The sequence below is a fragment of the Sphaerodactylus townsendi genome, linkage group LG03, assembly GCF_021028975.2.
Source record: "Sphaerodactylus townsendi isolate TG3544 linkage group LG03, MPM_Stown_v2.3, whole genome shotgun sequence".
Classification (NCBI taxonomy): domain Eukaryota; kingdom Metazoa; phylum Chordata; class Lepidosauria; order Squamata; family Sphaerodactylidae; genus Sphaerodactylus; species Sphaerodactylus townsendi.
In genome coordinates this window covers 163081274-163106976 of record NC_059427.1, presented here as the reverse complement: position 1 = coordinate 163106976, position 25703 = coordinate 163081274, and the positions used below count along the sequence as shown (strand labels likewise).

The window sequence follows — 25703 nt, the reverse complement described above, 5'->3', positions numbered from 1 at the left end:
CCAATCTTTAAGAAAGGATCTAGGGGGGACTCAGGAAATTACAGGCCAGTCAGTTTGACATCTGTTCCTGGTAAATTAGTCGAATCTATCATTAAAGATAAAATTATTAAACATGTAGAAAAGCAAGACCTGCTGAGGAAGAGTCAGCATGGCTTTTGCAGAGGCAAGTCCTGTCTTACAAACTTACTAGAGTTCTTTGAGGGTGTAAACAGGCATGTGGATAAGGGGGAACCAGTGGACATTGTCTACTTGGATTTCCAAAAGGCTTTTGACAAAGTTCCCCACCAGAGACTTTTGAGAAAACTCAGCAATGAAAGAATAAGAGGGGAAGTCCTATGGATTAAAAACTGGTTGAGGAACAGGAAGCAAAGGGTGGGTATAAATGGGAAGTTCTCACAATGGAGAGATGTGGGGAGTGGTGTCCCCCAAGGATCCGTTTTGGAACCAGTGCTCTTTAACCTTCCTTATGAGGAGAGGCTGCAGCGTTTGGGACTCTTTAGTTTGGAGAGGAGATGTCTGAGGGGGGATATAATTGAAGTCTATAAAATTATGCATGGGGTAGAAAATGTTGACAGAAAGAAATTTTTGTCTCTTTCTCACAATACTAGAACCAGGGTGATCCATTGAAACTGCTGGGGGGAAGAATTAGGACTCATAAAAGAAAACATTTTTTCACTCAACATGTGATTGGTGTTTGGAATATGCTGCCACAGGAGGTGGAGATGGCCATGGTGGCAGGGGCTGATGGGAATTGTAGTCCATGAACATCTGGAGAGCCACAGGTTGCAGACCTCTGCTCTGGAATCTCCTCTTTGAGAGCTGTCAGGAGAATTCCTTTGACCCCCTAAGAGGAGAGCTGATTAAGTTGTGTTAATAGCCCTTGCTGGGAAGTTTCTTCTGACCCAGCCTCTGCCAGCGGATTGTTTCCCCGGCTGACTCATTTCCAGCCCCTCCCTAGCCAGCCCTGTCTGCACACTTTCAGTTCTTTCTGGAGAGCTCTGCCAGGAGGGAACAATCTTCAATGAAGTCACCTAGTTCCAGTGAGTCTAGGGTGGGCAGCCAGCTTCAGTGACTTCTTGAGTTTGGCAAGGAGGTGCGCAGTAGCTTTACAAAGCTAGTTAGCGTGCTGTAAAGAAGGATATTCCTCTTCTCGAAACCCGAGACAGTGAAAGCAGTTACGACTACCTCAGTTTCTTTCTCAGGCTGATACCATCGATTGCCAAGAGGCTGGCTGATAGTTGCATTTCTGCTGCTGTTACCTCGGGTTAGTTGACATGGTCGTAGTGTTTTGTTATGTCACTGAATGCATCACTGGAGGCCAGTGGCATCCCAAGTTCCTTCAACTGAAGGTGCTCTGAGCCTCTTGATTCAAGGGAGGCATTTTTGCATCCAGTATGGAAGGGGAAGCTGTTGGCTTAGATTCTAAGGTGCTGTTCCATTGACAGTATCTCCTCTGACAGAATAGGGTTGCTGCTTGAGGAAGGGAGGCAGATGTTTAGCATCCCCCCCTTTCTGTTTCAGATTCCCACTGTGCCCCCTTCACTGTTTATGGTGTCCTGTGTGTGCCTGAAGGAGTACAGTTTGGAGAGGTGACATGGAAGGTTGCTGTGAGAAGGGGAACAGCAAGGAAGTTGCCTTCCTCTAATGTCTTTCTTTCCGCTTTCCTTAAGATCCCAGCCGCTGCTTACTGTACTCCGCTCTATTTGCAGGATCTGTACCTGATCCCACTGGTCTTTCCATATAGCATGGAAGTCCGTGTTTTGAGTCTGCCCCAGGGTCCAGGGCAACTCAAGTCCATGACATGGATGTGGCTTACAGCCCATAGACTGAGCCTTGTTCTTCTTACCACTGTCTCTTTCTGTTACTCGTGTGTAGATGTCCAGCTCGCCGTTGTCCAAGAAGCGTCGCTTGTCTGAATCTGAGACGAAGACGGGTTCAAACTGCTCCTCTGGCAAATCGGTACAGACTGATCTACGTGAAGCGCCTGCCAACGTAAGCCAATGGGGTTGCATGGGTGTGTGTGTGTCTCCTATTGCAACCTGCTCTGTGCCTTATGTGGAGGTACAAGTCAGTTTGGTAGGAAAGCTAAACAAGGTCTAGTAGCCTTTATTTTTAAAAATTAACAGATGGGTTAGATGGAATGAGGTTCTGTATGTAACAAGAACTCTGTGTTTGAGCAGTATGTCCACCTACTTTTCGGTAAACTCTGTCTCACCAAAAGATAAAAATGCTTTTCTGCATTCAGCTGAAGTGAAAGCAGTGTTCTGCTGTATAAAAAAAGTCCCAATATTAAAATGGCCTCCACAGATAAAACCACCTGTACCTTTGGAATCCCTTGGCTTATCACAGCGGTTTTAACTGAATTCTGCTTGGGGTCACCTAGGGATTCTTCTTCATCCATTGGTTTTTCGAAACTCAAACCCTTCCAATTTCATCATTTTTTCTTAAGAATGGCCACCATCTCCTTTCAATACAAAGAAGGTCCAGAAAGTGGCTGCAGATTAATTAATCATTGAGGTTCTATCTTTCTGTGAGACAAGGTTTAGTAGACTGTATTTAGTAGTAGACTCTCCACCGCAGAACTCAACATGCTGGACCTTCTTTGTTGTAGAATGCTCTGCCTGGATCCTACTGCCCACCTAGTTCTGCTTTCTCCATCCATTTGAAAGTCTGATGCTTGTCATTCAATGAACTATAAATGCTTTTAAGTACTGTGTTCAATAGTGCACAAAATAATGGTTTTGACAAAAGCAGTGCATAAAAATGAATGATAGTTCTCATATTTGTTCGGGACTATATTGTAATGCGGAAGCATACAATTTTCTTGACATCTGCACCTCAACTGACCGTATTAACATATTTACCTGAGACAATAGCACATGGGCTGTCCTTTTCTTGACAAGCTTGGGTGGGAGCCATTTGCATGTATGAGACAGGGTAACGCATTTGGTGTTAACTTTCCATTCAATTTCCAACTTTTCAACCGTCTCATTGATTTTCAGCCCATTTTACTTTCCTGGCTAGCTGCAGCAAATAAAATAAAATAAAAATAAATAAAAATAAATATTCCAAGTAGCAGATATCAAATCAATACTGTAATTTATGCTCTCTTTAATACCTGCAGCAGCAGTTTGATGGGAATTGGCAGTTTCTGTATATGCAGGAAAACCAGTATTAAATAGCTGCTAAACTTCTCACTTAGAGACAGCTAACTCTTCAGGCCTTCATTTAGATTCCAAGCCACAAGTTTGTGTAGGCCAGTGTAAATGAAGAGCTACAAGCAGCTGAGCAGCTCCGTGGTGCAGAGTGGCAAGCTGTAGTACTGCAGTCAAAACTTTGTTCACAACCTGAGTTCAATCCTTACGGAAGTTGGTTTCAGGTAGTCAGTTCTAGGTTGACTCACCCATCATTCTGAGGTCGGTAAAATGAATACTCGATAGATGACTGGGAAAGGCAATGGCAAACCACTCTGTTAAAATAGTCTGCCTGGTAAACGTCATGATGTGACATCACCCCATGGTCAGTAATGCTTGCACAGTGAATTATCTTTAGAAACAGCAGGAAACTCCTATTTCCTCATTAAGTCATTCATGAATAAATTAAAAGTGCCACTTGTGTGACAAGTTCCTTCTGTTTCTGACTGGGGTCTCCTTCTCTATTAGCAACTTAAAAGGTATGACATGGGCAACTGGGATTTTACACAGGGACAGCTTTAAATTCTACAACCAGAAAAGGAACAAATAGTGTGTTTGGAACACTGTTTGAATTCATAGACTTATTTTTCATTTGGAGAATGAAAGGCTTGTTAAGAGTTTGGAAGCTCGCATACTGCTGGAGGCCTCTAAGGCGGCAAGGATGGGCATGATCCTTTACACCTATCTTGGCCCCTAGGAAAAATTTGTGTGATCTCCCCCCTGATTTGTGTGATCTCCCCCCTGATTTGCAAAAAAGTTGCCATTTCACTACAATATCCATAGCGCAGTTGTGGCCCTAAGGAACAGTCCTTCCTGAGTTGCTCTGGGTTCAGTCAGTGATACCCTTCTTCTTCCTTCGTTTCCAGGGTATGGCCAAGAATGGAAGCGAAGCAGACATTGATGAGGGTCTGTACTCAAGGCAGCTGTAAGTATCAGAAGAAAGGTGGTCGGTTCAGTACCTGTGCAGCGGGTGGGAGAAAAGACGAGCAGAGGGCCAGCACTTTGTTGGGTGCTGACTCACAGTTGTCTGTGTGTGAGATATCTCAGCTTCTAATCCAAGGTTAATACGAGGGGTTTTTTCTTTTCTCACCCATCCTGGATAGATATGTGCTGGGCCATGAGGCCATGAAACGGATGCAGAATGCCAACATTCTGGTCTCCGGGCTGCGAGGTCTGGGTGTGGAGATCGCCAAGAACATCATCTTGGGTGGAGTTAAGTCCGTCACCGTCCATGACCAGGGAGTGGCTGAATGGTCCGACCTTTCTTCCCAGGTAGGACCTCTTTTCATTCGCTCATTCCCCCAAGGTACATGACTTCCCTAATAGCTGTGCTTCCCAGCATGCTCACTGTCATACCAACACCTGTCTCCTCTTTCAGTTCTATTTGCGTGAGGAAGACCTGGGGAAAAATCGGGCTGACATATCCCAGCCACGACTGGCAGAGCTCAACTCGTATGTCCCTGTTATGGCTTACACTGGACCCCTGAGTGAGGACTTCCTGGCCAATTTCCAGGTATGGTTGAAGTGAGTTGGCAGCCAGTTGGGAGTTGGGTTCCTTTATACAGGGGAACAAAAGTCTTGCTGCTTAGAGGAGGGGGTGGGAATCCAGGCATACCATTTGATCTAGGTGAAGGATCCTCCTAGTAGCTAGCGGCCAGCCGGCCAGATCCTTCTGGAAGCTTAAAGAATTTGAAGACAGGGACCCTGCCTTATTAGACTGTTGAGATCAAACAACGTATATTGCCCATGTACATTCTACTCAGCTGTCTTGGCTTCTAGCTTAACTGGCTCTTGAGAAGGATTAGGCCCATTTGTGGAAGGATGCCTGTCAGTGCCGTGCTATCACCAAGGCTTGTGGTGAACTTCATAAGAGATGGAGATGTTGAAATGAGCAGCTCAGCAGAGATGGGATACCAGATTATGGCAAGGTGCTGAGGCGTCTTCTCTTACAGGTGGTTGTGCTCACCAATTGCTCCCTGGAAGAACAGCTGCGCATTAGTGACTTCTGTCACAGCCAAGATATTAAACTGGTAGTGGCGGATACCAAGGGTCTGTTTTGGTAAGATGGAATCCCATCTTTGTTTCCTAATCTATGCTGCAGTAGACCTGAATAATTTTCAACCCTTGTGAACACCCCAGTTTGACTCTGTGGCCCCTTCCGCACATGCAGAATAATGCCCTTTCAGTCCACTTTCAATGCACTTTGCAGCTGTGCGGAGTAGCAAAATCCACTTGCAAGCAGTTGTGAAAGTGGATTAAAACTGCATTATTCTGCATGTGCGCAAGGGGCCTTTAGTAGAGACTGCTTTGGGGACCCCAGCCCTTCTCCCAGGGTACATACCCCAAAGCCCCAGCACATGTGCTACTCATCCGTGCCCCTGAGCACTTTACTGCTTTGACATCAGTGGCATCTGTTCCGGGCCGGAAGTTGCAGTGGAAACAGTCTCCTGCTTCAATGGACAGGTCCCTTACCCTCTTCATCTTCCTTCTACAGCCAGTTGTTTTGTGACTTTGGCGAGGAGATGGTTGTGACGGACACCAATGGGGAACAGCCTCTCAGTGCTATGGTCTCCATGATCACCAAGGTAATTCCTTCATGAAGCTGGAAGCCAGGAGTCCCTGTGAGATTCCTTTTTTTTTTAACAAGGTATTCCCTGACCCGTCCCTGGCTTGCACTGACCCCCTTTTTCCCACATAGGGATGCCCTGGAGAAGTAACCTGCCTGGATGAAGCTCGGCATGGCTTTGAGAGTGGGGACTTTGTTTCTTTCACTGAAGTGGAGGGCATGGCAGAACTAAACAGCAACGAACCCATGGAAATCAAAGTGCTTGGTGAGACCTCTGTTGGTGCCATAGCTAAGTAGGATAGGGGTTTGTTTTTGTCCAAATAGGGACAATGCAGCTTTTCACTGTGTTTGGCAAGACAGTCGTGCTTTATGTGGGATGGTCTGGTGATCTGTGTGGATTGCCTTGTTCTTTGTGTCCCAGAGTGTCTGTGCAGGTTACAGTGAATTTGGTAGTGGAAAGTATCGTCAAGTCATGGCAGATTTACTCCAACCCCATAGGGTTTTCAAGGCATGAGATGTTCGGAGCTGATTTGCCTCTGCCTGGCTCTGCATGGGTTGAGAGAGTTCTGACGGAATGGTGATTGGCATCATGTGGAGTAGTGGGGAATTGAACCTGGTTCTCCACATTCAAGTGTGTCACTCTTAATCACGACACCACGCTGGCTCTCACAGTGGATTTACACATGTCAGAAACTAAAATTAGCCTTACCCTCATTCCCTCCTCCTTCCTCTGCTTGCGTTGGCTTGGATGCTTCTTCCCTGATCACCAGCTCAGGCTTTGCCTATCAGTTCCTTAATGAGTCTCTTCCCACTCCACCAGCATTGCTGCTCCAAAATTCCTGAGCATTTAAATCCCCTTTCATGTTCTTGCTCTTCCCCCAATGGGGCTTTGTTCTCATTCAAATTAATTGCAGCCATATTGGGGGGAAAAAACTGTTTTATTTCCTGCCAGTTATATGGCATCCGTGAGTCCGCCCTGTCGCTAATGGTTCGGTTCTACTAATGGCAGAGGCATCAAAATTCTCCCATTTGTGGTGCCCTTTAGCCTGCAACTAGAGCTGCCCCTGGTTTGTGATGGATTGAGATGATAGCTAGGGCTACAAACCCAGGATGATTCTGTGATTCTGATCATATTGTGTGTATGTTTCAAGTTTTCTTTCTTCAATCTAAGTGGATGTGCTCACTCGTTTCCAGGGCCCTACACATTCAGCATTGGTGATACCTCCAGCTTTTTGGACTATGAACGCGGTGGCATCGTCACCCAGGTTAAGATGCCAAAGAAGATTAGCTTTGTAAGTGCCTTTCTCAACAGGCTGTGCACTCTTAATGTCTTGGTGCAGGGCATGGTCTCATGTTGCATGATGACCTTACCTTGGAACTTCCCGGACCTCTTGACCTCCAAATGCAATTTCTTTCGTGCCTTCTGGGATGTACACTTGGAGATTGAGAGCTCTGTTCTCCTGACTTGGCCGTCGACGGGGAAGTGATCTTGCTCAAATGTCTCATCCCTTTGTTTTTATTCTGCTTGCCTGTTTGCAGCAGAATTCTTTCTTGCCCAGGTCTTAGACGGCCAAATTCACTGCAGTCAGTCAGATCTTGCTGTTTTCAGCTGCAGAATCTGTCCCTTTGTATTCAAAAGAGGGGATCACTTTCCCATTTTCCTCTTTTCCAGAAATCTCTGCGTCGTTCCTTGCAAGAACCGGAATTCATACTCACCGACTTTGGCAAGTTTGATCGACCAGCCCAGCTGCATTTGGGATTCCAGGCTTTACATGAGTTTCATAAGAAGCACGGCCGTTTTCCCAAACCCCGCAACCAGGTAGGCAAAGCTTGATGAGTCCGCTCTTCCCATGTTACGTTAAAATAGCTGCTACACTGGCTACACTGATTGGGCTGTTAGGTTTTGTCCTGAAGAGTTAAAGCTCTGTACTGTCGAAGACTTTCACAGCCAGAATCACTAGGATATTGTGGCTTTTCCAGGTGAGCAGGACTTTTTCCCGTGGGGCTTGTGATGGGCAAGCAGTTCTCCATTGAGCGAGAGGACATCTGGGGTTTTGCTATATCTCCAATCAGGGAGGCAGGAAGTTTTGTAAATTTATCGATATTTCTATGCCTCTGAGAGTTGTAGAATTAAATCCTGAAAGAAATCAGTTCCTCATTTCCGGGAAATAGAACTGATTTCCCTGCTAAGCAGGGATTTATTTCCTTGCAACCTCCTACAGGATAGAATATGTTAAAGAAAAAAGTTAACTACCATTCTTGTAGTTTAATGCTCATATTAGATAATATGGAACATAAGAACAAGCCAGCTGGATCAGACCAGAGTCCATCTAGTCCAGCTCTCTGCTACTCACAGTGGCCCACCAGGTGTCTTTGGGAGCTCACATGCAGGAGGTGAAAGCAATGGCCTTCTGCGGCTGTTGCTCCCAATCACCTGGTCTGTTAAGGCATTTGCAATCTCAGATCAAAGCGGATCAAGATTGGTAGCCATAGACCGACTTCTCCTCCATAAAGAGATTGTAAGCCACTTTGAGACTCCTTTCAGTAGAAAAAAAGCAGGGTATAAAACCAACTCTTCTTCTAATATACCTGGCCTTTGAGAGGGGCCATTTCTCTGTGTCTGCTTAGCAAGCAGAAGATCTTACAGTCAGGTTTTGGCACCTACAGATGTCACCCTACAATCGGGTAAAACCAGCAGCTGGTTATTCACGTGCATTCCCTGTGTTGGCTCCCACCTGCTTGAGGTGGTCTTGAAGATTCCCGCCTTTCTGTCATTTCACAGAATGTGAGGCGGAAGTATTCAGAAGGATATTTTCACAAAGGGCAACAGTGGTATAATGGAACTGCACAGCTTCTATAAGGGGATAATGTTGTAGTCTGTTCCACTGTTCATTGTATGTTTCACATCCCTTTTTTTCCTACAGCATTTTCCACCTTTGTGTATGTATGCGTGTAAGTGTTTTCAAGTCACTTCTGATAAACGATGACCCTATGAACTAATAACCTCCAAAATGTCCTATCATGCACAGCCTTGCTTAGGTCTTGCCTACTAAATGAAGTGGCAAATGCAGTTCAATGTAGCAAAATGTAAAGTGATGCACATAGGGGCAAAAAATCCAAACTTCACATACACGCTACAGGGGTCAGTGCTATCAGTCACAGACCAGGAAAGGGATTTGGGCGTCTTAGTTGATAGTTCCATGGGAATGTCAACTCAATGCATGGCAGCTGTGAAAAAGGCAAACTTTATGCTGGGGATAATTGGGAAAGGAATTGATAATAAAACTGCAAAGATTGTCATGCCCTTATATAAAGCAGTGGTGCGACCGCACTTGGAGTACTGTGTTCAGTTCTGGTCGCCGCATCTCCAAAAGGATATCGAAGAGATAGAAAAAGTGCAGAGAAGGGCAATGAGGATGATTGAAGGATTGGAGCACCTTCCTTATGAGGAGAGGCTGCAGCGTTTGGGACTCTTTAGTTTGGAGAGAAGACATCTGAGGGGGGATATGATTGAAGTCTATAAAATTATGCATGGGGTAGAAAATGTTGACAGAGAGAAATTTTTCTCCCTTTCTCCCAATACTAGAACCAGGGGGCATTCATTGAAAATGCTGGGGGGAAGAATTAGGACTAATAAAAGGAAACACTTCTTCACGCAATGTGTGATTGGTGTTTGGAATATGGTGCCACAGGAGGTGGTGATGGCCACTAACCTGGATAGCTTTAAAAGGGGCTTGGACAGATTGATGGAGAAGTCGATCTATGGCTACCAATCTTGATCCTCCGTGATCTCAGATTGCAAATGCCTTAGCAGACCAGGTGCTCAGGAGCAGCAGCAGGCTATTGCTTTCACATCCTGCCTGTGAGCTCCCAAAGGCACCTGGTGGGCCACTGTGAGTAGCAGAGAGCTGGACTAGATGGACTCTGGTCTGATCCAGCAGGCCTGTTCTTATGTAAAGGCCCTGGCTTCCTTGGTTGAGTCAGTCTGTTTGGATCTTCCTGTTTTTCTACTGCCTTCAACTTTCCTAGCATTATTGTCTTTTCCAATGATTCTTGTCTTATGATGAAATCCTTAGTTTGGTCATTTTATCTTCTGGGGAGAGTTCAGGCTTTTGTTCTAGAAGCCACTTATTTGTCTTTTTGGCAGTCGACAGCATCTGTAAAGCTCTTGACCAACACCATATTTCAAATGAATCAACTTTCTTCTTGTCAGCTTTCTATGTTGGCCGACTTTCACACGCATTATCTTGGTCACCAGGCTTTACACTTGAGGATTTAGCTCCTTCATGACTGCCTTTCCCAGTCTCAGTCTCCTTCTGATTTCTTGTTTGATCGGTGGTAGAGCCAAGAAATAGAAAGTCTTTCTAACAATTTCAGTTTCTTCATCGTCATCCTTATGTTCCTATAATTCCACAGCAGTCATTACGTTTGCCTTCCTGATATTCAGTTGTAATCCTCCTTTGGCACTTCCTTCTCTAACCTTTATTAGTAGTCATTTTAGCTGTTCGGTGTTTTCTGCGAGTCATGTGGTATCATTGACTTGTCTACAATCGTTAATATTCCTTATACCAATTTTCACTCAATTTCCATCAAAAGCTGATCCAGCTTTCCTTATTAAATGTTCTTTTAGAGCCCCTTTGCTTCATTGCAGTATAAGACTGAGTTGTTCCACCGGGCCTTTGGAGAGACCGGCCGCTGAGGGTGCCCCTGCCCCCTCCTCTTTACCCCCATGGGCCCTAATACCATCAGGACCCATTATTTCGCATTAGGAGGGTTTCGTAAGGGCGCGGGCGATGTTCTAAGATACGACTGTTGTTTTAATTATATGTATGTTTTTAGCTGATGTTTTATCTGTACACCACCCTGAGCCCTTCAGGAATAGGGCGGTATACTAAATTTAATAATAATAATAATAATAATAATAATAATAATAATAATAATAATAATAATAATAATAATAATAATAATAATAATAAAAAATAATCATGCCTTAGACTAGTTTTCATTTGTGTAGTTTCTCAGTTCTGTAATCTTTGTCCTCTTTCATGGTTCACTGGAGGTCTCTACTATCCAGTTGAATTGCTTTTCAGATTTTGTAATCCACATAGTGTCGAAGTGGGAAAGGCCAAGGTATAAGTGAAAATAATGATAATAATCCCTTTCAGTGTGGTGTAGTGGTTAAGTGCAGGTGGACTCCAATCTGGTGAATTGGGTTTGATTCCCCTCTTCTCCACATGAGCAGCAGCCTCTGATCTGATGAAGCGGATTTTGTTTCCCCGCTCCTCCGTGTTAAGCCTGCTGGGTGATCTTGGGCCAGTCATAGTTGTCTCAGAAATCTCCTAGCCCCACCTACCTCACAGGGTGTCTGTTGTGGGGAGAGGAAGGGAAAAGGCGTTTGTAAGCTGCTTTGAAGCTCCTCATAGGAGAGAAAGGTGGAGTATAAATCCAAGCTCCTCCCCCTCTTCTTCATCTCCAGCTCTCTACCTGAAAACATCTATCTGAAAACATGAGAGCCTCTGCCAGTCTGAGTAGATAGCACAGATCTTAATGGACCAAGGGTCTGATTCAGTATAAGGGAGCTTCATGCCACAGTTTCATTCATACTAATTCCTGTGTGGGGCTTCCCCCCAATCTCCAGCCCAGCCTCAATTCTCTCAGAATTTTCCTAGCCCCGCCTACCTAGCAAGATGCCTGTTGTGGGGAGAGGAAGGAATGATGATTGTAAGCCACTTTGAGACTGCTTAAGGTGGAGAAAAGTGGGGTCAGGGGTGCATCTTTCTAAATCAGTGCCTGGGGCTCACCCTGGGCATAGTGCCTGCCCTCCCCCCCCCAGCTATGCTAGCCTGACTGGCCCTGCTCCAAAATTTCACATGGAGTTTGGTGCGGGGCCTGCCCCCACTCTGATCTCCATGTGAAGTTCGAAAGCAGTCTCTTTGCTGCTAGCCTCAGTTTGCTGCTCGCCTTGCAACCATCAGTTTAAGGGTGGCCCTGAGCCTTGCCGAGGCCAGCAGCAAACTGAGCACGTAAAGCTGACAAGCTCTAGTTTTATACTGTTGTGTCCAACCCCAAGCTGCATCTCCAGTCAAGGGGAGCATTGAGGGTAGAGCCAAAAATATAAAACTAGAGCCGGTAGGCTTTCCCTGCTCAGTTTGCTGCTGGCCTCGGCGAGGCTTGAGGCCAGCAACAACAGGCTGCTCCAAACTCCACATGGAGATTGGGGTGGGGCAGCTCGCCCCGCACTCAAACTCTACGTGGTGTTTGGGGGTACCCCTCTGGCTAGCATCCAAAGGACCAGGGTGCAGTTGCAAGGGGATGCGCAGCAATGAGCCTCCCCAGGAAGAGGCACCCAGGGCTCTAGCCCCATTGTGCCCCCCCCCCCCCCAGTTAGCCAGTGAGTGGAATATAAAACCAACTCTTCCTCTTTGTCTGATTTCCCTCCCTCCCTCCTTCCTTAGGCAGACGCTGCTGAGGTGCTGGCGTTGACTAAGGAAATGAATGAACAAGCACCACCCCCTCTTAAGCAAGAGCAGCTGAATGAGGACATCATCAAAGAGCTGGCTTTCCAGGCTACTGGGGATCTGGCTCCCATCAACGCCTTCATCGGGGGACTGGCTGCACAGGAAGTCATGAAGGTGATGTCAGACTCCAAGGAACATACTTAGAAAGCCATGTGGTTGCGGAGCTTGGCATAGGCCCCTCCATTCTGCTTCCAGTCCTTCTGTTGCCCAGACAAACTCTTTCATGCCTCTCTGTTGGTTGTCCCTTCAATCAAGATCTCTGGATTTGACAGCTACCGGGGGGCGGGGGGGGGAGGGTTAACGGCTGGCATGAGTCGACTTAAATATACACAGCCACCCCATTTGTTTTAATAGAAGACTGGCTTAATGCAGATGAAGCTGAATTACAGGGTTCCTGTACATATGTTTTGACTTGCTCACTTCCTTCGTGCTTCTGTTTCAGGCCTGTTCAGGCAAATTCATGCCCATCACTCAGTGGCTGTACTTCGATGCCCTGGAGTGCCTGCCAGATGAAAATAAAGACACTTTACTGACAGAGGAGAACTGCAGCCCTGTAAGTAACTGGTGTAGGATGTGAGACAGTCGTTAGGAGAAGGAGTGGAGGTTGCCGCTCGGGATTTATAGGAGAGGATTAGACAGAGACTGTGAGGCTTGCAGAAATCATGGGCTTTATTTTAGGAATGGCAACAGGCCTGGGAGAATGGAGAAGTTCTGTTCTTAGGTAAAAGATGTCTGTTCTGTTTTGGTAGAAACACTGTCGATACGATGGGCAGATTGCTGTCTTCGGCAGTGACTTGCAGGCGAAGCTGGGTCAGCAGAAGTACTTCCTGGTAAGTCCTTGCAATGGTCTCATCTGCTTCTTGGCACCTCCAGCCCAACATCCTGCTAACATTCTGTCCCCCATGCTGTTTAGGTTGGTGCTGGTGCCATTGGCTGTGAGCTGCTGAAGAATTTTGCCATGATTGGTCTAGGCTGTGGCCAAGGGGGAGAAGTTGTTGTGACTGACATGGACACGATTGAGAAATCCAACCTCAACAGGCAGTTTCTGTTCCGGCCTTGGGATGTAACGGTCAGTTCCATTTGCTGCTGCCTGGAGAGCCAGCTTGGAGTAATGGTTAACAGCAAGTGGACTCTAATCTGGAGAACTGGGTTTGATTCCCCGCTGCTACATGTGAAGCCTGGTGGGTGACCTTGGGCTAGTCACAGTTCTCTCCAAACTCTCTCAGCCTCACCTACCTCACTATGGCATCTATTGTGGGGAGAGGAAAGGAGTTTGTAAGCCCATTCGAGTCTCTTTACTGGAGAAAACGGTGTAAATCCAAATTCCTCCTCTTTTTATTCCCCTGGGAGGGAGTAGCAAAGCATGGCAAAGAACTCTTGACAAAAACACCTAGATGTCAGTGCCTAAACATACAGGGCTGTTGTGTTGGCAGCAGGAAGGAGAGCTGTGGGTAGATGCAAGTGATAGACCCATAATGGCAGGACTATTGGTTCGCTTCCCCCCCCAATATTTGGGCCCAGGGTTGAGATGGCAGAGGTCAAGAAGGAAGGGGAAAAAACAGGGTGTTAGAAGTAGTGGATGACAGTAACTATGGATGCAAACGTTGCGTTGCCAGAGCCACAAACCAACGTACACCAGTGCTGGAGCCTGAGCAGTTTTAAACAATGTTTAGGTCAATTCTTTAGCAGGCATAAGTTAGGGATTTAGAATTTAGAGACCTTTGTTGGTCATATACAACACAGGGACAAAGAATAGTGGTAAATCCAGTATAGAACAGTGTGAGTAACGTGAACCTAACCTAAAACGTGCAGTAGAACCTAACCTATGTAAGGAATTCCAAAGAGGTTGGAATTCCAAATTCCAAATTCCAACCTAAACGTGCAGTAGAAATTTGGCTACAGTTTCAGTTATTTCAGCTTCAGGATTGTTGAGTAAAAATATAATTTTTGCAATGGTAGAAAGGTCTGAGAACCCTACTGTAGTTAAGGCAGAGATGTCGGGTCTAAAGCTGATGTACTTAGGGCAGAATAGCAAGATCTGTTCAAGGGAGCCAATGTAAGAAGGGCAGAAAGAACAGTGTCGATCATGCCGAGGGATGTTTGAGAACCGGCCTTGAAGTAGTGACGATGGAAAAGAATTGCATCTTGCTCTTGAAAATGCCCATCTGAGTTTGTGATTAATAATGATTGGTTCAGATAATGGGCAACACAGAGCTTTCAGGGAATAATCCCAAAGTACAAGGCGGTGATCAGGAACTCTGAGCCTTGCTCAAAAGGTATTGGTATTCCTGCTCAAATAGTTTTGTTTTTTTTACTGATGATAAATCTCGTTGGCAGTGAGCATGAGCAAGGAATCCCATGAAAGGCCCAAGGAGGAAATCTTAGCCTCAATTAATAGCCACCAGTCAGAGATCTGGAGTTCACGCATTACAAGTTGGACCTGGCTGTATAAGTTAGGGCTGGAAACCCTTTGGTTGTTCTGCACATTGGTTCCCCCTGTTACAGGGGTCTGCAACCTGCGTTAATGAACTACAATTCCCATCAGCCCCTGCCAGCATGCTGACGGGCTGATGAGAATTGTAGTTCATGAACATCTGGAGAGCCGCAGGTTGCAGACCCCTGCCCTGGTATGTTAGATAATCCGGTTCCTTCTGGGCAGTTAATATGTGGATGTTTAGAACAAGCCCAGCTGCTGTAACTGTTGAATGATGTTACAGAGCAAAAGAGGAACTACTGCCACATTACAGCTCTTTTTTGCTCCCCTGTTGACTGCTGTTTCCCCATGTATCCAGAAAATGAAATCTCATACAGCTGCTGCCGCGGTGAAAGAAATGAACCCCAACATCAACATCATCAGTCACCAAGACTGCGTGGGCCCTGACACTGAGCGTGTTTATGACGACGACTTCTTTGAGAACCTTGACGGCGTGGCAAATGCGTTGGACAACGTGGATGCTCGTACGTACCTGCCAGTAGCTGAATTTTTTTTGTTCTGGGTCCTGGGAATCTTTCCATAAGGTGGCAGCCGCGAGCCTGGCCCGGTGTCATCTAATTTCACTTCCGCTTCTGTTTGTAATTTCACATGCAGTTGTTTGCCTGTGTTGCCAAAAATAGATGAGCTTCCGGGGGTGGCGGGGGGTGGGGGTGATTGAAGAATGAGGCAATACCAAGGAAATGAAAATTCCCTTGCTGATGATCAGAGATGGATTTTGTGATCTCTGAAGTTTAAAGAGAACACTTAATAATACGGTCCTGTCTGCATATCCTCCTGATGGTGGTATTTTCTGTGTTAGAGGGCAGAGAACTCAAGAACAGTGTATGCTCAGAACCTGATCCCAGTGGACAACATTTGTTTTCTGTCCCACACACCAGGGATGTACATGGACCGTCGCTGTGTCTACTACCGCAAGCCCTTGCTGGAATCAGGAACATTGGGGACTAAAGGGAACATTCAGGTGGTGATCCCATTCCTAACAGAGTCCTACAGCTCCAGCCAGGACCCACCTGAAAAATCCATCCCCATCTGCACCCTGAAGAACTTTCCCAATGCCATTGAGCACACCCTGCAGGTCAGTGTTGGTTGCCACTCCAGTCCAAGGTCAGATGGGGTATTGACTAGCAAGCAGGTGTCTTCTGGATTCCTGGCTGAGTGAACTTCCTCTTGACAGGAGGAGAAAGCTGGACTTTTTTTTTGGGGGGGGGGGGGGGGTCTTGTCCATCTCCAAGTACAGCCTCTTACCTAATAAACAAGAGGCCAGACCCTTTCCTACCTTTTCAGGCTCCATTACTATATCTTTCATCTGAGTCCGTTTTGTTGCCTTAAACCCTCCAGTTGGGGAAAAGTGAGATAGGCATATTTAAATAGGCATAGTGCACCAGCCTAGCTGCTAGTTGCAACGTAAAAACTCTGGTCTGTCTGCCATCTTGGTAAATAGCTGAAACTGAACTTTTAAATGTATTTTTAATCAATTAATGTTTTTTTTAAAAAAACAGTGGGCCCGTGATGAATTTGAAGGTCTTTTCAAGCAGCCTGCGGAAAATGTCAACCAGTACATCACGTGAGTAGAACCTTCTGTTGTGGATTCGGTCCCAGGCACGCCTGGCTGGGGTCCCAGTTGGACTCTGCGAGGGAAGCCAAAGCCAAGTTCCACACATCAGGAGAAGATTAAATGGATTTGGCACTGGCCAGTACAATGAGGTCTCTTGCGGGCCTGGAGGAACACTCATAAAGCACAGGCTGCTTGGTGAGCCAGCCACTAGGGTGTGACTTGACCATTACTGCCAGTTCCGAGATCATCCAGAAAGTCAAAGAAAGGGAAAGGTTGCTGACTCAACTCCCGCTTTCTTCCAGAGACGCCAAGTTCATGGAACGGACCCAAAAGCTGCCTGGCACCCAGCCTTTGGAGGTGTTAGAAGCTGTCTACAAGAGCTTGGTGACTGACCGGCCCAAAACGTGGGCCGACTGTGTAGCTTGGGCCTGCAATCATTGGCACACCCAGTACTCCAACAATATTCGTCAGCTGCTTCACAATTTCCCCCCAAATCAGGTGAGTTAGTGAGGATTGCAGTGCCTTCACTGTGACCATAACTTCAAGCCCTCCTTTTTACCAGTATTTATTTAGGACATTTGGTTGGCCTCCACCAAAGCCAGGGCATTCTCGGCCCTGGCTCCAACCTGGTGGAACTCTCTGTCAGTAGACACCAGGGCCCTGCAGGACCTTAAACAGGGCCTGCAAGATGGAGATGTCCCATTGGGCTTCCGGTTGAGGCCACCCTTTGTTTACTATTCCATCTGGCTGGCCTTCCAACTACCAATCATTAACTATCTATTACTGATGAACTGAGTACTCTCCTCCGCCCTTCCTTTGCTTTCCCCACCCCCACCCTTGGATAACATAGAGGAACTGTCGAGGCGGGGAGACCTATATTATCGATTATACAGGATGTTGCTGTTTTATTATTCATCGTCAGTAGATTTAAGGCATAGGTTTTAGCAATATTGATTGATCATATCGTTTTATTGTACTGTCATGTTTTAAATCTGTGTAAGCTGCTTGGAGCCTGACCCTGGTTGGGAATGGATGGGGTATAAATTTAATAAAACAGATTATTTATAGTCTACCTTTCTTGCTGGGACTCCTAAGCGAATTGTGTAGTGTAAGTTGCCAATCCTCCACATGGTACCCTTTCCTGGTTTGTTTGTTTATTTAATTTGGTTCAGTTTAATCCCTGAAAGGGCTCGGTAGACTTCCGATTAGCTATTGGAGATCTGCTTGACTTTTAAAAAATTGCTTTGTCAGCAGCCGCCACCGTAGCATGAGAGTGTTCACTGGGTGACTGATGGTCGGCTCCAGCACCCGTCAAGCTGTGTCAGAATTCCAAAGGTGCTCACAGGGACCTTTGGAACCCACAGGGCAGGTCAAGGACACTCAGAAGGATGGGACATCCAATGAACAACACAACAGGGTTTGAGCTACAGAATTGTAAAAACGAATCTAAAACAGCAGAAACGAACCCGAAACAAATAATAAGCCCTTAAACGCAACATGTTAAATGGTATAGATATGACCTAAACTGGATCATACTTACAGTGATAGGCAGGGGTACACTAGTGTTGTCCGCAATCCTGTGCTTGATGCAGTCCTCATCTTTCACTGCTCTCTTTCAGAAAACCAACTCGGGAACCCTCTTCTGGTCAGGTCCCAAGCGATGCCCTCACCCACTCACCTTCGATTACAGCAACGTAAGGGTTTTGCAGTGGAGCAGAAGCAAACTGAAGATGGGTTGCGGGGGTTGGCATGGCTAACTGGGTGTTGTGGTTGTGAGGAAGCTGTGGGAGAGGCAGATTCTTCAAACTTCCTCCCACAGTGTTGTGTGCTAATGGCACTGTTCCCTCATTCAGTCTTGGTACTCTTCTCCAGTGTTTAGAACCACCTTGAAAATCAGAGTGGTGTGGATCCACCCAAGCAGCAGCAGTGTGTTTTAACAGCATAGTGATGCTATGTCAGTGGAGTGGGGTTCCATTGACGCAAGAGTCATTGTGTGAGGCAACAGAATGTGGAATAAATCCCCTCTTTTCTTTTGCCTCCTAGACCAAACACTTGCTGACTAACCTCCTCACTTAGTTAGATCATGCAGGAGGGCTTCTGCTTACCCCCTTTCTGGACAGTCCAGCAGCTCTACTTGTCTGGCTTCTCTTGCTCCAATCCTCCCTGAAGATATGGCAGTGGTGCAGCATCAGACGAGTGTGTAGGATCCGTGCGAGTGACTAGAAGGAAGGGAAACTCAACTGTTAGTCTTCAGAGCCTTGGGTTGCGAGCAGAGCAGCTGGTTTTTCTTCTCTGGGATACTAACATGCTCATTTCATGCAGAGTGTCATTGTTTGCCTTGGTGGCCTAGAAAATAGGGTCTAAAATTGTATCTGAAGGCAAAATATTTTATCTGGATGAGCACTTTCAGAGCTTTGGGGTTTTAGTTTGGAAAAAAGAGGATGCTCAGCTACTGCAAGGTGAAAATGACAGAGAAAGCTATTAAAGACTAATAGAAACCATGACAATATGGTGAGCTCGTTTGCTCACAGGGGGCACCTTCCGAGATCATATACAACCTGTGTTGCGCCGCCTGCATTGGCTCCCAGTTGAATTCTAAATCATCTTCAAGCTGTGGGTTCTGACCTTTAAGGTCTTACGCGGCCTGGGACCCTCAAACCTTCAGGACTGCATTACCCCATATGTCCCGGTTCAACCTCTGCGTTCGGCAGAGGCCAACTTACTGGAGATCCCTGGCTCCTCAATGATGCGGCTGGCCTCCACTCAGGCCAGGGCCTTTACGGCTCTGGCCCCTGCCCGGTGGAACACTCTCCCTCCAGCTGTCCGGGCCCTGCGGGACCTTGGCAATTTCCGCAGGGCCTGTAAGACTGAGTTGCACCGGGCCTTTGGAGAGACCAGCCGCTGAGTGTGCCCCCCCCCCCCATTCCATGGGTCCTCAATATCATCAGGACCCATTGTCCCCCCCCCCCCCCTTCTTTCTAGGAGAGTTAAGTTTAAGTTTAAATAAGGTCTTTCGTGAGATGCCTATCTTGGGAAACAACTTCTGTTTTTAATTGTATTTATGGAAACTGTATTTACGATGATTTTATATATTGTTTTATGTTGTACATCGCCCAGAGCCCTTTGGGGATGGGGCGGTATATTAAATCAAATAAATAATAATATATTATTATTGATCACGACTACCTATTTGAGAAGGAACCGTGATCATCATGGACGCTTACTAAATGGCCAAGAAGGTCAGTTGTGGGGAGAGGACTGGTGAAGGTACTCTATTGACCCCCTATATTGGGTGAAGCTTTATCCAGTCGGGAGGGGGGCATCCATTCGGAAGAGTTGTGCTCCCAGAGAAACCTCCTGCCTTTCTTATTGCCTGTCTTTGTTCCTTCCCACAGTCCTTGCACATGGATTATGTGGTGGCAGCTGCAAATTTGTTTGCACAGACCTATGGCATCACAGGCACCAGGGACAGAGCAGCTATCATGGAACTGCTGCACTCGGTCCAAGTTCCAGAATTCACTCCCAAGTCAGGCGTCCGCATCCACATCTCTGACCAAGAGCTGCAGAATGCAAATGCTTCTGTTGGTAAGAAACGAGAGCTGCAGAGGCCGGAGGTCTCTGCCTTCCTAGGGCAGCAGAGAGAGAGGCCGTATCTCCACAGGGGTGGCTTCTTGTGGCTTTGATGAGCGCTCGGGCATATTCCAGTTCTCCATCCCCTTTGAAGTAATGAGATCACTGCTGGCTGGTGATTGCCCATTATGGTTGGCCCTGCGAACCAGGTGCTCAGACCAGGTGCTCAGGAGCAGCAGCACCAGAAGGCCACTGCTTTCACATCCTGCATGTGAACTCCCAAAGGCACCTGGTGGGTCACTGCAAGTAGCAGAGTGCTGGACTAGATGGACTCTGGTTTGATCCAGCAGGCTTGTTCTCATGTTCATATGAACATGTGGAAATATTTCTTCTTTTGGTGGTTGGGTAATAATGCACATTTTAGGACACCATCATAATACTACTTTAGGTTGTTAGTTCAGATTGGGTTTTATGGTTTTAAATGTACGCTACATTAAATGTATCTTTGTCTGTATTTATATGCTGTTAGCCACCCTGAGCCTGTGGCCTCTGCACAGTGGGTCAGTCAGTGACTCCCTGGGGTTGCCTGGGAAAATGTGTTGTTGGACTGTACGTGTCCTTGCTAAGGTCCATCTGCTCTCCTTCCCCAGATGGCAGCCGGTTGGAAGAACTGAAATCTTCACTCCCAAGTCCCCAGCAACTGCAAGAGTTCAGGATGCTCCCTGTCGATTTTGAAAAGGTAAGGATCAGGTTGATCTAACCAGCTCCCAAGTTGTAGTCTTACAGCAACGGAGACAGCATGTTTCGCCTCTCGCCAGCTGCAGAGAAGTATAGGAGCAACTCTTGCCAGCTCCCATTTTCCCTCCTCTAAGCCTCTTTTATTGACAGTTTACAAGAGGAAAAACAAACAAGGCAGGCAGGCAGGGGTTTGCAGCACCAGGATACAAGACAATGAACAGGGCAAAAGGGCTTAGGGGGATCTTGGGCAGGGATTTCTGTATTTGCACGCATTGACACATTGGAGCCAGTGGGAGGTCTTTAGGAACCTCTTTCCCAGCTGGGTTTCTCCGAATCCGCACTTTGGAAGGAGAGGTCAGTCGGGGGAGTGTGAGAGACCCTTTTCCGGGGGTGTGCCCCCGTACTCGAGCGTTTCCCAGGCACTCAGGCCCTCCAACACCAAGTGTTCTTTGGAACCTCAGTCTGACCTGAGTTCCTATTTAGTCTCCCTTGACGATCCTTTTCCAGGCCCTTTTGTAGCTTTATCATGCCACTCCAGAGGCATCTGTGCTCCGTAAGCAGTTCCTTGGGGGAACGTCAATGCTGTGGCAGTAGCATCGGGCACGGTTGTCATTTGACTCGCATTGCATTTTAGGATGATGACACAAACTTCCATATGGATTTCATCGTGGCTGCGTCCAACCTGAGAGCAGAGAACTACGATATTCCTCCTGCTGACCGGCATAAGGTAGGTTTGCCCCATGAGCAACTGAGTCAGAGGGAGCATGAGCAGAGGAGGAGGTTCATGCAAGGAGGGACTTCTACCTGGGTTAAGGCTCATGTGGTTTGTCTCTCCAGAGCAAGTTGATTGCCGGGAAGATTATACCCGCTATTGCCACGACAACGGCAGCTGTGGTAGGCTTGGTGTGCCTGGAACTCTTCAAGGTGGTACAGGGCCATCAGCGACTCGAGTCCTATAAGAATGGCTTCCTTAACTTGGCATTGCCCTTCTTTGCTTTCTCTGAGCCTGTTGCTTGCCCCAAGAACAAGGTGAGTGTGGCGACTTCCTATCTGTGCTTGCTGTTTGTCTTAGGTTCATGGGGCAGGCTAATAGTTGGGGCTATACGCAGTGGGAAGGCATGCCCCCTCTGGGACTATACATCACTGTGGTTCACTGTTGGAGCAATGATGTTCGTATTACTAGAGACTTGGGAAGGTTTCCTTTTCTGCTTTGGTCAGTGTGTGGGGGGTGGGGGGTGGGGGTAGGACGACAGCACCCCTCCCTTGGTGGGAAGGGGAAATGAATGACTGTTGCTGCCTCTCACTCCCCAAGGGAATTCCTAACTCCTTCAAGAAGCCTCAGGTGCTTGACTGCTTCCTCAAGGACAGGAGCTGTCTAGGTTTACATATACATACATACATACATAAAACCTTTATTAGGCATAAAACCAATATAACAACCAGCATTATCCAGACAGATGTTCCATACATAAAACCACCACAGGTATTATTCCTAAGTTCCTAAAAGGAACCTAGCTACAGAATTTAAAATCACAGAAGAAGAGTTGTTTAGTGGGAATGCAACCTTCCCAGCAACAGAGTACTCCTTAAACTTAGTAGGAAGAAGAGTCAAAAGCCTGGTCCTAGCTTCTTCGTATTTGGGGCAGTTAAGCATTATGTGTTCCATGGATTGCACCACTGTAGTACAGTGGGGGCATTTCCGCTCTTGCGAGTAAATTTTAAGAAACCTCCCTTGGAGTACAGAACAAGGGAAGGAATTACAACGAGCCCTTGTGTATATCCATCTAAGCTTGGGCTCTTGGAGTATACTCAGATAGTCTGCCATCAGATTGGTTTTGAATTTGATGTTGAAAAAGAAGGGGGAACTGTCTAGGTTTATTTCTTGCACCTGCTCCTTTTCAGTTCCTGTCTTGGTTTTCATTTCTCTCAGACAAACGACTGCTGGGTTGGATCTGACGCAACTGTTCCATAGAAGAGAGGATTTCTGCCTCCCTCCCAAAGCAGCCCTAAACACTCACGCCCAACTCCTGTCCCAGGACTCCCAGGAACAGGATTTTGAGAGAGGGGACATTAGGCTGCTGCAGGAGAGAAGGAGGTTGTGCTCTGGTGGATGTCCTTGCTCCTGCAGGAATGTTGCACTGGATCCAACTCATCCTGGTGTAGTGGTTAAGAGCAGGTAGACTCTAATCTGGAGAATTGGGAGAATTGGGTTTGATTCCCCATTCCTCCACATGAACAGCAGACTCTTACCTGGGGATCTGGATTTGTTTCCCTGCTCCTAAACATGAAACCTGCTCGGTGACCTTGAGCCAATCTTTCAGAACTCTCTCAACCCCACCTGCCTTACAAGGTGGGGAGAGGAAGGGAAAGGAGTTTGTTAGCCACCTTGAGTCTCCTTACAGGAGAGAAAGGCGGGGTATAAATCCAAACTCCTCTTCTTCCTTTCTCTGTTCCATCTAGTCGATAAGGCAACAACCCTATCCTAACCTCAGCTTGCATATTAGAGTCTTGAGGAAGGATTGGGAAGGAGGTGCAGACACCTGAATCAGTCCGTCACATTTGTTTGCTCTGTTTGTCTCCGTGCATGTAATTCTAGAGGGGGCCCAGGTCACTAGGCTGTGAGTTGAGACTCCACTGCAGAAACCACATGCCTGGGGAACCAGGCGGATGCTGAACTTGTCACCAACATCTCCTCTTCTCTGCAGTATTACAATACTGAATGGACTCTGTGGGACCGCTTTGAAGTGCAGGGCATCCAGCCCAACGGGCAGGAGATGACACTGCGCGAGTTCCTGGCCTACTTCAAGGTACGTATGGCAGTAATGCAGTCTGTATCCAGTGGCTTAATCCATAACCCGGCCTGGTGGAACGCTCTTCCTCTGGCTGTCAAGGCCCTGCGGGACCTTAATGAGTTCCCCAGGGCCTGTAAGACGGAGTTGTTCCGCCGGGCCTTTGGAGGGACCAGCCGCTAAAATGGTGCCGCCAGCCCCGTTGGCTCTTTAGATCTGGGCCTATCATCTATTGGGACTCGCTTCCCCGGGGAGAATTTTTAAAACGGGGTTGGCCGGACGCCTCTATTATTATTATTATTATTGTTGTTGTTATCGCTGTTTTAAAGGTTTTAGTAATCTATTTATAATTTTATTTTATGCTGTACACCGCCCAGAGCCCCTCGGGGATGGGGTGGTATAAAAGTCCAAACAATAAATAAATAAATAAACAAACCATGTGGATAATTCCAACCACAATGTGAAATACACCATTTCATAAAGAATAGTTTACATAGTATGATATACAGAATTTCATACATTTATAATCAACTTTGAAACAAGTACACAAATGTACAATATAGCATTTCATACATCAGTTGCTGTTTCAAAATAAACACAAAAGGTGGGGCACTGGTTAACCTCGTAATGCCTTCTCAGGCCCCTCAATATGTTCTTATTATTTGAGTTTACCATCAAAAAATTCTCCTATGGACCCTCTCCGTAACAATCTCTCTCTTGAAATATCCACAGCTAACAGTTCTCAACAAGAGGGTGCTCAAAGTACTGTGTTTCCCCGAATATAAGACAGTGTCTTATATTAATTTTTGCTCCCAAAGATGTGCTATGTCTTATTTTCAGGGGATGTCTTATTTTTCCTGTGTTTTGTTCGTCTGGCATGCTTCCAAACAAAAACTTTGCTATGTCTTACTTTCGGGGGATGCCTTATATTTCACACTTCAGCAAAACCTCTACTATGTCTTATTTTTCGGGGATGTCTTATATTAGGGGAAACAGGGTAGGAGCTGGGAAGCCTGCCCAAGCGGTTGGCTGGGTGGGCAACTGATTGGCAAAGGAAGACTGTTAATGACACCCATATAATACCGCCTTCTCTCCCTTTGCAGAATGAGCACATGTTGGAGATTACAATGTTGTCCCAGGGAGTCTCCATGCTGTACTCCTTCTTCATGGAGAAGGACAAACTGAGGGAGCGCCACGACCAGGCGTATGTATTTCCTCGGGCGGGCAGGAAAGAGGCAGATCCACTCCTTAGTGGACGCGGTCCTAATTCTTTGTCCTTCTCCCTGCCCAGGATGACTGAGATTGTCACCAGAGTCTCCAGGAAGAAGATTGGTCGCCACGTGAAGGCCTTGGTCTTTGAGCTGTGTTGTAATGACGACAGTGGGGATGACACGGAGGTGCCCTACGTGCGCTACACCATCCGCTAGGGCCCCCCGCTAGCGCCACCCGCCTGCCTGCCACGGACTGTTAGTGCGGGGGAGGGCCCGCCTCCCTCCCCCTCCCTTCTTCACGGTTAAAGTGACTCAAAACATGAAATAACTTTTGTACCCATCTAGGATTTTATTATTTTTCATTTTTTGGTTTTTGTCTCCACGGGGTCTGGGAAACTCACCCTTCCTGTGGCCCCTCCCACTCGCCCAATCACCCTTGCAGTTATGTCATGTTATTGAGGCGCCTTAACCCCATCCCCCACTTTGTCCTTCCCCGTTAATGTTAGTCGTGTTGTGTTTTGGCTCCTGTACCACCTCCCCCCTTCTCTCTTTCTCTCCTCTCCCTTCCTACTCAGCAGAGAGAGGTGTTCTCTCTCCCCAGGCTGGGGAAGGAGGGTCATAACAGGAAACGCCCCTGCGAAGCACCTGGAGGCCTTGTCTTGTCAAGCTATGGGGTGGTTGGGGGAAGAGACGTGAGTGGGTGGAGAGCGTAGGTCAGCACTGGTAAGAGAAGTAAATGAGTCAATAAACGTTTGCAAAAGCCATTGCTCCTTTATTGTTCAGCCAAGGGGGAGCCAGTTGCACAGGGAGAGCTCGTGGGTACCCAGTCTGGAAGTTCTGACGGTGTCCTAAGACTGAGTTCTCAGGCTGCCACTGAGGGCTGCTCTGATTAAGCATGACTTGGATAGGAAACGTTCTGAATTGCTGGTTTCTAGGATGCTGCAGTCTAGTCTGCTGGGAGAGACACCTTCTACTGGACACAGGCAGAGCCATGAGCTTTCTATTCCAGCAGTTTGGCACTGTCTAGCACAGTGGTTCTCAACCTTCCCTATGCCCCAACCCTTTAAT

At 46.9% G+C, this 25703-nt stretch overlaps 1 protein-coding gene across 2 annotated transcripts in view; it reads left to right on the top strand.

The window, feature by feature from the left end:
• UBA1 (ubiquitin like modifier activating enzyme 1) overlaps positions 1-25399 on the top strand; it is a 76881-nt gene extending 51482 nt beyond the window's left edge. For both annotated transcript variants that reach the window (XM_048488529.1, XM_048488531.1), the window contains exons 2-26: positions 1876-1992; positions 4061-4119; positions 4298-4466; positions 4573-4707; positions 5147-5253; positions 5689-5779; positions 5893-6025; positions 6955-7052; positions 7433-7579; positions 12216-12392; positions 12721-12831; positions 13028-13108; positions 13192-13347; positions 15071-15236; positions 15651-15847; positions 16272-16336; positions 16630-16825; positions 17947-18021; positions 19723-19912; positions 20548-20636; positions 21270-21362; positions 21473-21664; positions 23341-23442; positions 24528-24628; positions 24716-25399. In XM_048488529.1, coding sequence (XP_048344486.1) covers positions 1876-1992; positions 4061-4119; positions 4298-4466; positions 4573-4707; positions 5147-5253; positions 5689-5779; positions 5893-6025; positions 6955-7052; positions 7433-7579; positions 12216-12392; positions 12721-12831; positions 13028-13108; positions 13192-13347; positions 15071-15236; positions 15651-15847; positions 16272-16336; positions 16630-16825; positions 17947-18021; positions 19723-19912; positions 20548-20636; positions 21270-21362; positions 21473-21664; positions 23341-23442; positions 24528-24628; positions 24716-24851 — 3183 coding nt within the window. In that variant the 3' untranslated portion in view covers positions 24852-25399. The remainder of the gene's footprint in view (positions 1-1875; positions 1993-4060; positions 4120-4297; positions 4467-4572; positions 4708-5146; positions 5254-5688; positions 5780-5892; positions 6026-6954; positions 7053-7432; positions 7580-12215; positions 12393-12720; positions 12832-13027; positions 13109-13191; positions 13348-15070; positions 15237-15650; positions 15848-16271; positions 16337-16629; positions 16826-17946; positions 18022-19722; positions 19913-20547; positions 20637-21269; positions 21363-21472; positions 21665-23340; positions 23443-24527; positions 24629-24715) is intronic.
• Positions 25400-25703: the final 304 nt, after the last annotated feature.